At 41.3% G+C, this 16,992-nt stretch overlaps 1 protein-coding gene across 3 annotated transcripts in view; it reads left to right on the forward strand.

Moving 5' to 3' along the window:
• The window catches only part of col14a1a (collagen, type XIV, alpha 1a), a 386,358-nt gene that overhangs the window by 352,585 nt on the left and 16,781 nt on the right, over positions 1-16,992 (forward strand). For all 3 annotated transcript variants that reach the window (XM_061915882.1, XM_061915884.1, XM_061915881.1), the window contains exons 42-45: positions 8,230-8,265; positions 10,882-10,948; positions 14,337-14,528; positions 15,592-15,669. In XM_061915882.1, coding sequence (XP_061771866.1) covers positions 8,230-8,265; positions 10,882-10,948; positions 14,337-14,528; positions 15,592-15,669 — 373 coding nt within the window. The remainder of the gene's footprint in view (positions 1-8,229; positions 8,266-10,881; positions 10,949-14,336; positions 14,529-15,591; positions 15,670-16,992) is intronic.

Raw genomic sequence — 16,992 nt, forward strand, 5'->3', positions numbered from 1 at the left:
TATCATGCTTGGTGACTTTAACAAGGGAAATTTGAGCCAGGAATTACTCAAGTATAGGCAGTTTATTAAATGCCCGACTAGAGAGGAGAACACTTTGGATCACTGTTACACCACAATAAGCAAGGCATACCATGCAGTCCCGTGTGCTGCTCTTGGACTATCAGATCACGTGATGGTGCACTTAATCCCTTCATACAGACATAGACTGAAACTGGCTAAACCTGTTATGAAGACCATTAAGTGTTTCACCGCTGAAGCTGTAGAGGAGATGCGCGCATGTTTGGAGACGACAGACTGGGAGGAAATTGGAGCGAACACGGACAATCTGGACGAGTATACAGACACTGTGAGTTCATACATTCAATTCAATGAGGTGCGCATCATTCCAACGCGCACCAGGGCTTGTCATAAAAACGACAAGCCCTGGTTCACACCTAAGCTCCAACAGCTGTGCAAGAAGAAGGAGGCTGTGTGGAGAAGCGGGGACCGGAGTACCTACAGAGAAGCGAAGTACCACTTCAACAGAGAAGTGGAGAAAGCTAAATCTGTGTACTCTAACTGTCTACAGGAACAGTTCCGCTCCAGTGATTCTGCGGCCGTTTGGAGAGGGCTGAGGACCCTTACGAACTATAAGCCCAAAGCCCCCCAGGCCCTGAATGACCGGACACTCGCTCAAGGCCTCAACATAAAATTACTGCCGTCATGAACGGCCTTCAGCTCATCAAAGCTCTGCTCCCCCCACCATAACCCTCCCCACCAACGCCAGCACTCCTTTGAAGGACTACAAGGACTTCACAGGACTCCAAGAACATCACAGGACTTTAAAGGCCCTCTCCATATGAGAGGAGGATGTATGCCGGCAGTTCTTGAAGCTGAACACACGGAAGGCCCCCTGGCCGGATGGTGTCTCCCCCTCTGCCCTCAGACACTGCGCGGATCAGCTGGCTCCGGTCTTCATTTTTAACACCTCTCTGGAGCTATGCCGCGTGCCGTCCTGCTTTAAGACCTCCACCATTGTCCCTGTCCCCAATAAAGCACGGATCACAGGACTCAATGGCTACAGGCCGGTTGCGCTGACGTCTGTGGTCATGAAGTCCTTTGAGCGCTTCGTCCTGCCCCACCTCAAAGACATCACCGCCCGCATCCTGGACCCACTGCAGTTCACCTACAGAGCCAACAGGTCTGTGGATGATGCAGTGAACCTGGCCCTCCACTTCATCCTGGAGCATCTGGACTCCCCAGGAACCTACGCGAGGATCCTGTTTGTGGAGTTCAGCTCTGCTTTCAACACCATCCACCCTGGACTGCTACGAGACACGCTCTACCAGCTCAGCATGCCCGACTCTCTCTGCAGTAGGATCAATGACTTCCTGACAGACCGAAGACAGCACGTGCGGCTGGGGAAGATTGTCTCGGACAGTCAAACCACTAACACTGGTACTCCTCAGGGCTGTGTACTTTCCCCCTGGCTCTTCTCCCTTTATACAAACTGTTGCACCTCCAGTCACCAGTCGGTAAAGCTGCTGAAGTTTGCGGATGACACTACCCTCAACGGGCTCATCTCAGATGGCGATGAGTCCGCCTACAGGAGAGAGGTGGACCGGTTGGCGTCCTGGTGAAGTCTCAACAACCTGGAGCTGAACACCCAGAAAACAGTGGAGATGATCATGGACTTCAGGAAAGTCACAGCCCCACCATCCTCCCTCATCCTGATTGACTCTCCCACCCCCGTCTCCATTGTGGACTCCTTCCGTTTCTTGGGCACCACCATCACCCAAGACCTCAAGTGGGACCCGACTATCAGCTCCCTCATCAAGAAGGCCCAGCAGAGAATTTACTTCCTGCGGCAGCTGAGGAAACTTAAGGCGCCGACCAAGATGCTGGTGTAGTTTTATTCAGCCATTATCGAGTCCATCCTCACCTCCTCCATCACCGTGTGGTTCCCCGGCGCCACAGTCCAGGATAAGCATCGACTGCAGCGCATCATACATGCTGCTGAGGAGGTGATTGGCTGCAAGCTCCCACCCCTCCAGGACCTGTTCTCCTCCAGGACCAGTAGGCGTGTGGGTCGGATCACAGCTGACTCTTATCACCCTGGACACAAACTATTCTCCCCTCAGGCAGGAGACTACGGTTCATCCAGACCCACACCTTCCGCAACCTGAACAGTTGTTTCCTCTTGGCCATCAGACACATGAACAAGAACAAGAGCTGATAGCTCATCCTATTACCTATTCTGTCTTATATGTCTTCTATGTTGCATGATTGCACCAAGAAAAATTACTAGTTTGTGAACCCGTTCTCAAACAATGGCAAAAAAAACTATTCTGATTCTGATTCTGATATGTCATTCAAAATGGAGATAAAGCAATTCCATACTCTATATCGTTATTTACAAACCACCACAAACTTCTTATTCATCCTCTTCTTAAAAGACCTAACCTCGATCCTGACCTCATGGTAAACTACCGACCGGTGTCTCACCTTCCCTTTATTTCAAAAATCCTCGAAAAAATTGTTGCGGAGCAGTTAAATGAACACTTAGCGTCTAACAATCTATGTGAAACCTTTCAATCCAGTTTCAGGGCAAATCACTCCACGGAGACAGCCCTCGCAAAAATGACTAATGATCTATTGCTAACGATGGATTCTGATGCGTCATCTATGTTGCTGCTCCTCGATCTTAGCGCTGCTTTCGATACTGTCGATCATAATATTTTATTAGAACGTATCAAAACACGAATTGGTATGTCAGACTTAGCCCTGTCTTGGTTTAACTCTTATCTTACTGATAGGATGCAGTGTGTCTCCCATAACAATGTGACCTCGGACTACGTTAAGGCAACGTGTGGAGTTCCCCAGGGTTCGGTCCTTGGCCCTGCACTCTTCAGCATCTACATGCTGCCGCTAGGTGACATCATACGCAAATACGGTGTTAGCTTTCACTGTTATGCTGATGACACCCAACTCTACATGCCCCTAAAGCTGACCAACACGCCGGATTGTAGTCAGCTGGAGGCGTGTCTTAATGAAATTAAACAATGGATGTCCGCTAACTTTTTGCAACTCAACGCCAAAAAAACGGAAATGCTGATTATCGGTCCTGCTAGACACCGAACTCTATTTAATAATACAACTCTAACATTTGACAACCAAACAATTAAACAAGGCGACACGGTAAAGAATCTGGGTATTATCTTCGACCCAACTCTCTCCTTTGAGTCACACATTAAAAGAGTTACTAAAACGGCCTTCTTTCATCTCCGTAATATCGCTAAAATTCGCTCCATTTTGTCCATTAAAGACGCCGAGATCATTATCCATGCGTTTGTTACGTCTCGTCTCGAATACTGTAACGTATTATTTTCGGGTCTCCCCATGTCTAGCATTAAAAGATTACAGTTGGTACAAAATGCGGCTGCTAGACTTTTGACAAGAACAAGAAAGTTTGATCACATTACGCCTGTACTGGCTCACCTGCACTGGCTTCCTGTGCACTTAAGATGTGACTTTGAGATTTTACTACTTACGTATAAAATACTACACGGTCTAGCTCCATCCTATCTTGCCGATTGTATTGTACCATATGTCCCGGCAAGAAATCTGCGTTCAAAGGACTCCGGCTTATTAGTGATTCCCAAAGCCCAAAAAAAGTCTGCGGGCTGTAGAGCTTTTTCATTTCGGGCTCCAGTACTCTGGAATGCCCTCCCGGTAACAGTTCGAGATGCCACCTCAGTAGAAGCATTTAAGTCTCACCTTAAAACTCATTTGTATACTCTAGCCTTTAAATAGACTCCCTTTTTAGACCAGTTGATCTGCCGTTTCTTTTCTTTTTCTTCTATGTCCCACTCTCCTTTGTGGAGGGAGTCCGGTCCGATCCGGTGGCCATGTACTGCTCGCCTGTGTATCGGCTGGGGACATCTCTGCGCTGCTGATCTGCCTCCGCTTGGGATGGTTTCCTGCTGGCTCCGCTGTGAACGGGACTCTCGCTGCTGTGTTGGATCCGCTTTGGACTGGACTCTCGCGACTGTGTTGGATCCATTATGGATTGAACTTTCACAGTATCATGTTAGACCTGCTCGACATTCATTACTTTCCTCCTCTCCAAGGTTCTCATAGTCATCATTGTCGCCGACGTCCCACTGGGTCATTATTGTCACCGATGTCCCACTGGGTGTGAGTTTTCTTTGCCCTTATGTGGGCCTACCGAGGATGTCGTAGTGGTTTGTGCAGCCCTTTGAGACACTAGTGATTTAGGGCTATATAAGTAAACATTGATTGATTGATTGATTGATATTCATTTATTGAAGATTTTACAGCATTACTTTCAGTTGTGTACACTGATTTTGACAGTTGTTTCATCACGGTGGACGTAAATATGCATGTGGATGTAGCCAATGACAGGCAGGCTTTGATCATTACTAAGGAAGGGTTTTTCTATCTCAAACGTCAATGTTGTCTATGCTGCTTTTTTTTTGGATCATTTCTGTGTTTTCTTCAACTTATCTGTTGGACCCAAACCAACAGTTGGGTCTGCGGTTGTTCGGAGAACACTCATACATGACAACATACGGACACAGTTTGTGGAAATTATTAGGTTTAAAAACACTCTGTATTCTAATTTTGATGATCTGCCGAACGCATATACATCATTTGTTAAATGTAAATGTTTTGGACACCATTGCTCCTATCAAGGTTAGAATGTTTAAAAGTAAGCAAAAGGTACCATGAAGAAAAGGGAGTGTTGCAGAGCCAAACGGAAATGCCAAATCAAAGCTCCAAGCTCATTATGAGATTTACAAAGAAAAGATACATGTGTTCAACCAGACTTTGCGTAGATCAAGGGAAAATGTTTCTCTGAAATCATTACAAACTGTAGTGACAACTCTTGTGTTCTGTATGCTACAGTAAACAGATGAACAAACCCTCCACTTTCACTTCCAATAGAACTCATACCCACATCAAAGTGCAATGAGTTTGCAATATTATTTCATGCTAAAGTTCAAAGCATTAACAATGCAATTATTTCTGGAAAAAAAAATAGGTACTCTGCAGCCAGATAGACAACTAGAACTGGCACATTCCATTTCTCCAAACTTAAGAGATGCGAGGCAAGTGTAAACCACTATGACACTATTGTTCATTTTTTAAATGTTTTTATTTTATTTTTTATAAATGGCTGTGGTGATACGAATTCTTATTAACATTGATACAGTTGTTGATATTAGTTTTTGTTAGACTACTTCTGGATTGTGTGTCCTCTCAAGTGCTCTGTGTATTGCTTTTCCGAATGTTGCTGGAATTGGAATTGTATTATTATTGTATTAATGTGTATTATTTTTTGGGACTTATTAATTAAAAAAAAAACTGGACTTTGGGACTTTGCCTATGTGGCTCATACTTACAAAAAGAAGCCCATTGCTAAAGAACATTATCTTTACTTGTGGTGTGTTGCATACAACTACTCTTTATTGTGAAAGCATGCCTGGTTACAATGATACCTCAGCTTAAGAATGTTTTGAGATAAAAAAAATAATTTAAGAATTTCATCAGTATGCATAGCAATTTTCACAGTAAATCCTATAATATCTGCCCAACACATCTGGTCCTACTTGCTAGCATTAGCTTATATTTAGAAATCAACATAATTTGGTTTTTCCAAGCATGGGAACGAAGACAGTGAGTGTGCTGAGAAAAAGTAGTGGATGATATTCATTGAATTAAATCCAGTAATCATCAAAATTATGACTGAGCGTATTGCCAACTTAGTAAAACAATTTGTTAGTCTGCACCATAATGAAATAGAGAATGAATCTAATGCCAGCCAATAATTCTTAAATAATATCCAAACAGGGGACATTTAGGCTCGGGATCTTTCTGTGTGGAGTTTGCATGTTCTCCCCGTGAATGCGTGGGTTCCCTCCGGGTACTCCGGCTTCCTCCCACTTCCAAAGACATGCACCTGGGGATAGGTTAATTGGCAACACTAAATTGGCCCTAGTGTGTGAATGTGACTGTGAATGTTGTCTGTCTATCTGTGTTGGCCCTGCGATGAGGTGGCGACTTGTCCAGGGTGTACCCTGCCTTCCGCCCGATTGTAGCTGAGATAGGCGCCAGCGCCCCCCGCGACCCCGAAAGGGAATAAGCGGTAGAAAATGGATGGATGGGACATTTATTAATGAAAATATGGAAAAGCTGCTGATAGTGTGTTTGATGGGGAAGCAGCTGGAAGGCGATGCCGTAGAACACATAATATGTGCGGCTTTCACACACACATATGCGAATGCCCCACATACTTGGTCAACAGCCATACAGGTCACACTGAGGGTTGCCATACAAACAACTTTAACATTGTTACAAATATGCGCCACACTGTGAACCCACACCAAACAAGAATGACAAAACACATTTCGGGAGAACACCCGCACCGTAACAGATAGATAGATAGATATATAGTACTTTATTGATTCCTTCAGGAGAGTTCCTTCAGGAAAATTAAAATTCCAGCAGCAGTGTACAGAGTTGAGATCAATTTAAAAAAAAAAGTAAAAAGTAAATAATGGGGGTTTAAAAGGAAACAAAATAGAGAAATATTACAAAAAGAATAAAAACAATGGGAATAACAATATAACAGTAAAACACAACATAAACACAACAGAACAAATACCCAGGACCCCTTGCAGCACTAACTCTTCCGGAACGCTACAATATACACCCCCCACTACCACCAAACCCCGCCCAACTCATTTTTATTTTATTTTCGAATGTATTAGCCTGTGGAAAAAGTTAATGTTGATATTTACCTCAGAAGGCTGCAAATAGAAAAGAGGCATTAATTTTTTTAATGAAATTTAATTTAATATACCACTGATGTTTTTTTGTTTGTTTTTTGAAAGTTGATTTTGCACTATTACGTTATATAAGCTCTGCCTGTTCCATGGGAGGAAGCCGGAGTACCCGGAGGGAACCCACGCAGTCACGCGGAGAACATGCAAACTCCACACAGAAAGATCCCATGCCCAGGATTGAACCCGGGATTACTCAGGACCATCGTATTGTGAGGCAGATGCACTAACCCCTGTATCACCGTGCTGCCCTATTTAAGCCATGCTTGTTCAATATTCATTGCAAAACTTGTTTGGGTCCCTATTAAAAGGTTCATTTGTTCAACCTTGGCCCGCGGCTTTGTTCAGTTTAAAATTTTGGCCCACTCTGTATTTGAGTTTGACACCACTGCCGTAGAAGTCCACTCTCCAAGATAAATAATGTACATTATTATTACATTACTTTATAAAAATACTGTAGTTGTTTGTAGTACATTTGATTGTATTGTTTTTATACAATATTTCTTATCAAAAAACGTGTTTTTCTTTTGAAAAGGCACATTACATGTTAAAATTGTGCTGTTTTCAGAGGGTCAAGCACCTACTAAATTGATTCCAATTCATTTCAGGGGGAAATGTTGATTTTGAAGTGGTTTAAGTTAAGACCTCCGTCACAGAAAACCCGTTCAGATTGCAAGTTGAGGTCCTACTGAATAGCTAATACAGTTTCTTGTTCTAAGGTGTCCCAAAACTTTTGACGGGTACTGTATATCACACGATTACACAACAGTTAAAGGGACAACTGAGCCTTAAATCAAAATTGTAATAGGCTGTAGAGGTTATCCTTTAGTGGGTTCCAACTCACACTGCCAGGATAGTTCGGAATTCAGGGTATAACACTGTTTTATTTTCATATATATTAAAAGGCTTCTGCTTTCCAGCACAATGTCTTTTCCTCCTGCGTCCGCTCATCAGCACATCCAACACCGTGTCTCCTTCCGGCTGCTGCTAATAAAGGCGACAGGTGATTAGATAACAAGGCCCACCTGGGCCAGCCACTCACCTGTCACTGTCTTCGAGGCCAGTCCTTGCACACCCCGGTCCGCGGCAGGCCCGCAGGCCACGCCCCCTTTCGCATAGGCATAAGAGTATATTTGTCAAACCTGAGGCGTGGTAATATTTACCTTTGGATGACAAGGTGCTTCACTCAGAAGTGCATTCATAGCTTTGGCAGCTTTTCTGAGTAGGTTTTGACCAGACATGTTTGTGTGCAAGGCCCTCTAAACCTGTGCTTATTATTGTTGTTATACATGCACACAACCAACATAATTCACTAAGTCAACATGCATTTACATCACAACCGAGTACTTCAAGAGTAAAATTGCCCTGTGCTTTTACTTCCTAGGGTCCTGGTGGCATCAAAGGAGACAAAGGAGAAAGAGTAAGTCCCCACACTAAGTCAATCATTGCTGGTCCAATCAAGTTTTTGCTGAAATGGGAGTATTACTTTGCTGCACTGTCTTGGTTCGAAGGAATTAGCGTGCCACTCTGTTCCCCCTTAAAAAGGCTGTTTTTTTAGCACAAGTGTTCATTCTGTTTCTCCTGGGACTCCCTTCCCTCCATTTAGTGCAAATCAAGTTGGCGTTCATGCCTCAGATTGGTAGTAGAGCGAGGTCTGTACTTTTGATCAGTGCGCCACCGCTGAGACACTGCTTACCACTCTAACTCAAACCTGCTTCCAACCAATTCCATCATTTGTATCCAACTGTGCTTCATTTATCGGAAGGGAGAAAGACTCTTCAGAAATACAGAACATGGTTTTTTTGGTGCTTCTTTAGTACAATTTTAGTGCCTGGCGGGCTTTTTCCCCGATGATGAAACTCACTTCACAGCATAGGGGTGATGTATGATCATTTAACAGGGAAACCTTATAACCTTTATTGGAAATAGTTGTATTAAATATTTAAGCTCTTGGCTTCCAATTGCATCTGTTGTAGGTTTGCAATAAAAGTGCCATACTGCGTTTCACCTAATGTGGTTGGAGGGATTTAGAATGGCCTGCAGGAGGGTGGATTGTGTTCTTATGTGGACGTATACAAATAGGGAAATGGTCAAAGTTTTAGTTTATTTGGAACGTGCATATAAGGTTACCTTGTAGTATGTCACATAATTACAATTTCACAATTCAATCAGTTCGAAAAGAAGTTTGATGAAGCAGAGCTTAATTTCTATTAGTTCTCCATTTGTTCACTTCCTGTATTTATTTTGATTGCAACTTGCTCACAATTACTGGTACATTTATAAAAGCAAAAAAAAAAAATCTGATTAAAAAAAAAAGGATTGTTTTATGTAAACATTAGTGGTTTAACAGAACATATTTGTTTTACATTTGTCTATATTTTTAAAAAAATATATTTTTTATTTTTACCAGCCCAAATAAAATGATTGGTGTTTCCGGTTGTCACCCACCCGGTCTCATCAATGTGTAGGCGCAGGGAGCGCATGCACACATACAAAAACTTCACCTTTAAGCCTGAAAGTGTCCATTGTAAAAAGTACACTTTTTATATAGTGAACAGGTATCTTATACGCCAGTGGTCCCCAACCACCGGGCCATGGCCCGGTACCGGGCCGTGGCCCGATTGGTACCGGGCCGCAGAAGATTGTTTTATTAATTTTTATTTAAAAAAAAAAAAAAAAAAATTTAAATCAACATAAATAACACAATATACACTTACAATTAGTGCACCAACCACAAAAAACTATTTTTTTCATGACAAAAACGTCCCTTTTTCATGACAAAGAAAAAAAAAAAATTGTTGGGGACCACTGTGTTAAACCACTAATGATAACATAAGTCTGGTGGTGTTCTTGTTATATTTTGGGGGACTGAAAAATTTTACTTTGAGCAAGTTGCAAACAGACCATTTAATTTAAAAAAATAATTTCATTGTAATTGATGTTTACATTTTTAAATGGATGTATATCCTTGATCTTGGACCATTTTGATTTAACACATTTTTTGGCACCATTTTAAAGAACCCTGGTGACGTTTGCCATAATCTTGAGCATTCTAATCAACTAAATGCACGCCTGTATTATTTAGTTTTTATTTATTTATTATTTATTTCTGTATTTTGATTATTTGCACTTATTTCAAACAAACTATTCTTGTTTTCTATTTCTTATTTCTTTTTATGGTTCTGCATAGAAACTGCCTTAGTTATCTATCTATTGCCACACTCTCTCTATTCTATGTCTTCCTTATTAGAAAATGGTAGCACTTAAATGCAGGAAGTCAACAAATGATCAGTTCTGTTTATGGAGAAAGGTTTAAAATAAGATTGAATAAAAGATCTGCTTCTTCGTACTCCTTTCTGGACATGTTGAAATGTAAAATGTAGTCATGTGATAGACCAGGGGTAGGGAACCTATGGCTCTAGAGCCAGATGTGGCTCTTTTGATGACTGCATCTGGCTCTTAGATAAATCTAAGCTGACATTGCTTAACAGGATAAGTAATGAATAATTACGCTGGTAATCACAGTGTTAAACATAACCCCGTATCAAGACTACATAGACATCAGCAAAACCATGCAGCACCATAAGTCACATTAATGGTAAGAAGCATTTTATTTATTATTGGTTGTCTTCAGAATAACAATAATATTTAAAAGAATAAGAGACTTATCATACTCTAAACATGTTGGTCTTTCTTAAAAATGCACGCATTTAGTTGTATTCAGTGTTAAAAAAACATTATATGGCTTTCACGGAAATACATTTTAAAATATTTGGCTTTCATGGTTCTCTCAGCCAAAAAGGTTCCCGACCCCTGCGATAGACCTTAGCATATCTAAAACAAATAAAACCAGGACCAACATCAGATATGAGTAGTCTATATTGAGAAAGGCTGTAGATGACAGTGGACATAAAGTATGTGTACAGTATGTGCTGCTCTCAGAAACAACATCACCAGTCTGCCAGTCAGTCCTACTGGTTTAGAAGAAATATGACTACAAACAGAAATACATAAACAACAATGTGTTTTTTCCCAGGGTGACATGCAATCCCCAGCAGCCGTGCGCACTATCGCACGCCAAGTATGTGAGCAGCTCATTCAGAGTGAGTATTACTCAAAACACAATTATTACACACAATATTTATTTTCCTGCCAATATAATGGGGCCCATACTGCCAGGGACTTGACGATATACAGTATGTAATACACTTAGATCAGGGGTGGCCAAACTTTTTCCAGCGAGGGCCGCAAACAGAAAAGTTGCAGGTTGTAGGGGCCACTTTACAATTTTTTTTTTTCGAGATCCTATAACCTGTCACGATCTCACATGACAGTTATTACTTGTTTCTTGTATTATCTCCTGTTTTTCATTCCACTTCCTGTTTTTCATTACGCCTCCATTTGCTACCACTACTCTGGTCTGCGTGCCAGCTCACTCATCTATCTCTGATTAGCAATTAACACACTAAAAAATGTTGGGTTGAAAAATAATCTAATTTTAACCCAACTGCTGGTTCAGAAAAGGAGGAAGCCCTTATTTGAGTTATTTTAACTGAGCATTTTGGGTAAAAATTTTCAACCCAACTTTCGCATTTAGTTATTCAACCAAAAAGTTGAGGTATGATAACTTAATGTTGGGTTATTCCCACCCAAATTATTGGGTTGAATTATTTAACGCAAAAGTAGAGTTATGCTAACTCAATGTTGATTGATTCATAACCCAACTATATGGTTGAATTTATTCAACACAAAAGCTGAGTTATGATCACTACAACGTTGGGTTATTCCCAACCCAACTATTGGGTTGCGCAATTTAGCGCTCATTGACCCAATAGTTGGTTACAAATGATACATTTTACTGCTGGTTTGTCCTACTTCTTCCCAACTACTGATCACAATTATTTTCATCCCATTAAAATATATTCAAAAGCAAGATATGAGCGACATTTTTTTTTTACAAGAATTGGTTTTATAGTTGTGATCGTTGTGTAGATTGTTCTCCCAGGATGCAGACGGGACTCCGAAGGCAAGGTGCAGGTAAGACAATTATTTATTGTCCACAAATCATGCGGGATATAAACAAAAGGGGACCAGTGTGCGGATAGCACGGGAAGCTAACGGAATGGCAAACAAGAAAAGTTCAGCAAGTAAACAGACGTACAAAAAGGCGAAGCTTAGCTGAGGAATCCAATTAGTAGCCGTCGTAACTGTTGTGTGGAAGCAAATAGGAAAGCCAGACTGAGTGTGATGAAAAGCAGGGAATAAGTAGGTTTCTGATTAGTGCCCAGGAGCAGGTGAGCGTCCTGAACACTAATCAGAGCAGGTGAAAACAATCTGCAGTCATGGCAACTAAAACACAAACCTAGGGGTGCTCAAAACAGGAACTGAAGGAGTCAAAAACTTAACAATCATGATCCAGGCAGCAGATCATGACATTAGTAGTTCTATACATCATGCTCAAATATGTTCATGTACATACAATGTGTGATTGTAAATAATGTTAATGAGATCAATCCTTAATCAAATTCCCTTAAAAAAAAGTACCTTTTTAATAAAGAAAAAAAAACCTTTTACCCAAAAATGCATTACTCATTGAAAAACAACCCAACAATGGTTCCTAGTTTTGAAAACCCAGAAATTTTGCTGAAATAATACCCTTCTAATCCAAAAAAAATTGATTGTTCTTTATAAGAATAATTTCAAATTTTAACCCAACACTCGCAACTCATAAATTAGGTTATCAAAATAACCCAGCATTTTTTCACCTGTGTCCAGTTTCCAATCAAGTTGCTTTTCAGGACTGGGTCATTTTGCTTTGTGCCTCAAAGTTGCCCTTTTGCTTACTTCATACACCTGTTTTCCATTTGTGGACTTCCCAGACGCACGTTTTTGTTTTTTGTGTTACCTGCGAATCCTTAATTAAGAGTGCTTCTTTTCATTACTTGCCTGCCGTCTCTGCATCCAAAATATCCATCAATCTATCCATCGTCTTATGCTTATCCGAAGTCGGGTTGCGGGGTCAGCAGCCTAAGCAGGGAAGCCCAGACTTCCCTCTCCCCAGCCATTTTGTCCAGCTCCTCCCGGGGGATCCTGAGGCGTTCCAATAGTCATTGTATTCCTAACGTGTCCTGGGTCTTTCCCGTGGCCTCCTACCGGTTGGACGGGCCCTAAACACCTCCTTAGGGAGGCGTTTGGGTGGCATCCTGACCAGATGCCCAAACCACCTCATCTGGCTCCTCTCGATGTGGAGGAGCAGCGGCTTTACTTTGAGTTCCTCCCGGATGACAGAGCTTCTAACCCTATCTCTAAGGGAGAGCCTCGCCAGCCGGCGGAGGAAGCTCATTTTGGACGCTTTGTCCCTCTGACCCAAAGCTCATGACCATGGTTGAGGATGGAAACGTAGATCGACCGGTAAATTGAAAGCTTTGCTCTCCGGCTCAGCTCCTTCTTCCAAACACCAAAGCATAACAAAGCCAACACAATGTACTCTAATCGAGTATTGTTATTATTCGTATTATCATATATTATTCATATTTATTTAATTTTTTTTTTTTTTTCAATTTGTGGCGTTTTTATTATTATTATTTTTATTCAGTAATTTTTTTACTTTTTATTCGACCCCTTTTACCGTATTGCTTTTGCACTTCTAGGGGACGGCGTGGCGCAGTGGGAAAGTGGCCGTGCGCAACCCGAGGGTCACTGGTTCAAATCCCACCTGGAACCAACCTCGTCATGTCCGTTGTGTCCTGAGCAAGACACTTCACCCTTGCTCCTGATGGTTAGCGCCTTGCATGGCAGCTCCCTCCATCAGTGTGTGAATGTGTGTGTGAATGGGTAAATGTGGAAGTAGTGTCAAAGCGCTTTGAGTACCTTGAAGGTAGAAAAGCGCTATACAAGTACAACCCATTTATTTATTTATTTAGTTTAGCCCATTCATTGTTTATGTTCTTTGTTTGTTTTTGGTTAATATTTTTGTTCTATGCTTTTTAACCGGTAAAGCACTTTGTTTCAATTTAAAAATTGTTGCAAATGTGCTATATAAAAAAAATTCCCTTGCCTTGCCTATAATACATATTAGTATCATTATTACATCAGAGCTTTAGCACACCTAAAATCTTACCAAATTTTGCAAGAAAAGTGTTAATATTTTCATCAAACACCATGTGGAAGAGGTCGACAGCCATTTTAGATTTAAGGTCAAATTTTGGGGGTCTGGTTTAATTTTCCTTAGTTGTTTTTTCTTGTTTCATTTTAATCAAAAAACGTGTTAATTTTGTGTATTGAAGGTGTTGCAGGTCAATAAAAAACGAGCTGCAGGCCGCACGTTGGACACCCTTGAATTAGATCTCACTTAACGTTGTGCACTACAAGTACTGTACAAGTACTCCTCTGAGGTTCCTTCTGTTATGTCATGTTCATTTGCACAAAGACAGGAGTACAATCCCTCAAAAGTCTTCTTGCATCATCGTCATCTGACCTTTGTGTTCGCAGGCCACTTGTCCCGCTACAACTCCATCCTCAACCAGATCCCAGTCCAGTCAGCCGTGTCCGTGCGCACGGTACCAGGACCGCCCGGCGAGCCCGGTAGAAGAGGCCCCCCAGGACCCCAGGGAGAACAAGGGTCCGCCGGCAGGCCTGGTTTCCCTGGTTCTAATGGGCAGAGTGGAAGACCAGGAGACAGAGGTGAGGGAGGACCAGGTCGTGAAGATGAGTGACAAGCAGGCAAAATAGGACTGTGTTGGGAGGACATGTCAAGATGGAGACAATCAATCAATCAATCAATGTTTACTTATATAGCCTTAAATCATGATTGTCTCAAAGGGTTGCACAAGCTACAACGACATCCCACATCAGGGCAAGAAAAAACTCAACACAAGGGGATGACAATGAGAAACCTTGGTGCAATGGACTTCGAGTGGATCTAACATAATAGTGAGAGACTCCAGTCCATAGTGGATCTAACATAATAGTGAGAGTCCGGTCCATGGTGGATCCAGCATAAAAATGAGAGTTCAGTCCATAGTGAATCTAACATAATAGTGAGAGTCCAGTCCATAGAGGATCTAGCATAAAAGTGAGAGTTCAGTCCATAGTAGATCTAGTATAATATTGAGAGTCCAGTCCATAGTGAATCTAACATAATAGTGAGAGTCTTGTCCATAGTGGATTTAACATAATAGTGAGAGTCCAGTCCATAGTGGATCCAACATAATAGTGAGAGTCCAGTCCATATTGGATCTAGCATAATAGTGAGAGTCCAGTCCATAGTGGATCTAACATAATAGTGAGAGTCCATTCCATAGTGGATCTAACATAGTAGTGAGAGTTCAGTCCATAGTGGATCTAGCATAATAGTAAGAGTCCAGTCCATAGTGAATCCAACATAATAGTGAGAGTCCAGTCCATAGTGGGGCCAGCAGGAGATTATCTTGAGCAGAGACAGGTCAGCAGCAGAGATGTCCCCAACTCATGCACAGATGAGTGGTCCACCCTGGATCCCGACTTTGAACAGCTAGCGCGTCATCTGTGGTCACCGAATCTGTGCCCGCCCCTGTCCATGAAGGAGAGGGGGGCAGAGCAGAAAAGAAACGGCAGATCAACTGGTCTAAAAGGGAGGTCTATTTAAAGGCTAGAGTATACAAATGAGTTTTAAGATGGGACTTAAACAAACAACTTATGTCCTCTTTTAGTAATTAGTCTCACAATCAAACCGTCTTCATTCAATCGATTCCTTTGTTGTCTGCAGGTCCACCTGGAGAGAAGGGCGAGAGGGGGAGTCCAGGTATTGGAAAGCAAGGACCAAGAGGACCTCCTGGACCGCCAGGTGAGACTTACTTTCATAGAACAAGGAAGTCATGTTTTGATCATAGTAGGTTTGTTTATTTGTTTGTGAAACATCTGAGAATGCTCCTATTTTTCCTCACAAATATGTTTAAGTTTTGGGTAAAACTAACAAAGTATAAGGGAACTAATATAACAGCGGTGATTGGCTTTTTCATTATAACACTTAATCATTTTGATAATTCTAGTTTTATACGTGGCAAACAATGATAAAGATGACCAAGTTCTTTCTGCCTCACCTTATTTACACTAGTGCAAAATTATTTGGCCCCATGGCGGATTATTTTGTAATAGTTAGGACTTAAATAATTGCAGACTGTCTAACAACCTTACGCAGAGCACTTAAACACCTCACTCATCACATCCTCATACTCTATGGTGAGAAAAAGACATTGTTTTACACATTGTTCTGTCTAAAACAAATAAAGCACGCACTAATAATATCAAAAATGATGACAGGACTCAATCGCCAAAGTCTGTCTTTAGTGTCCCAAGTTTTAAAAGAAAAAACACCGAGTTTGGATATTTGATTCAGTGCACTGATACAAACTGACTGAATTCTGATCTACAAAGTTTTGCGGTATACAAAAACTCAAATCATACAAAAAACATGGAGTACAAAATCTGAGGTACCACTGCCAATTTCAGATTTATGTCATGCCTTATCTAGTTTCACTATTTCAGTACTGTGATATTGTTTATTTGAGTCTGGGTCACAGGAAATCCGGGACTTATCCCAGCCGACCTTGGATGAGTGCTTATTTTACTGTTATGTAAACGTAAAGGGGACCTATGATGATTCTAAACTTCGGTTAGAGGGGAATTACACTTTTTTTAAACTTTGCCTATCATTCACAATCCTTATATAAAACAAGAACACATATGTTTTTCTATTTTTATGCATTCTAAGTCGTATGCAAATTTTAGCAGAAGTCAGCTCACAATGGACTTAATGGTGTTCACTCTATTCCTCCTATAAAGCACTTTAAAAAAAATCTTTGTTCATATACAGTAGATGCTGTAAGTAAAGTATATGTAATGTAGCAACAGGCACTTTCATAATGACATGTTATATTTGCATATTTTGTGCATTTTTAAGCATACGGCGGCGTATTAATTTCACAGACGCATCACAACGTTAACTATTACCTTCAACAACACCAACAATTACGACCACTCATAGCAGACTTCGTAAGAGACAACAAAGACTACTTTGCGACAAATGATGATCCGGGACCTTATATTTTTGAGCCTGAATATACAGAGGATGTGCTACAAGTTTTACAAGCTGAGTGATAAAGAGATA

This window comes from Nerophis ophidion, linkage group LG11, assembly GCF_033978795.1.
Source record: "Nerophis ophidion isolate RoL-2023_Sa linkage group LG11, RoL_Noph_v1.0, whole genome shotgun sequence".
In the NCBI taxonomy this organism is placed as follows: Eukaryota; Metazoa; Chordata; class Actinopteri; order Syngnathiformes; family Syngnathidae; genus Nerophis; species Nerophis ophidion.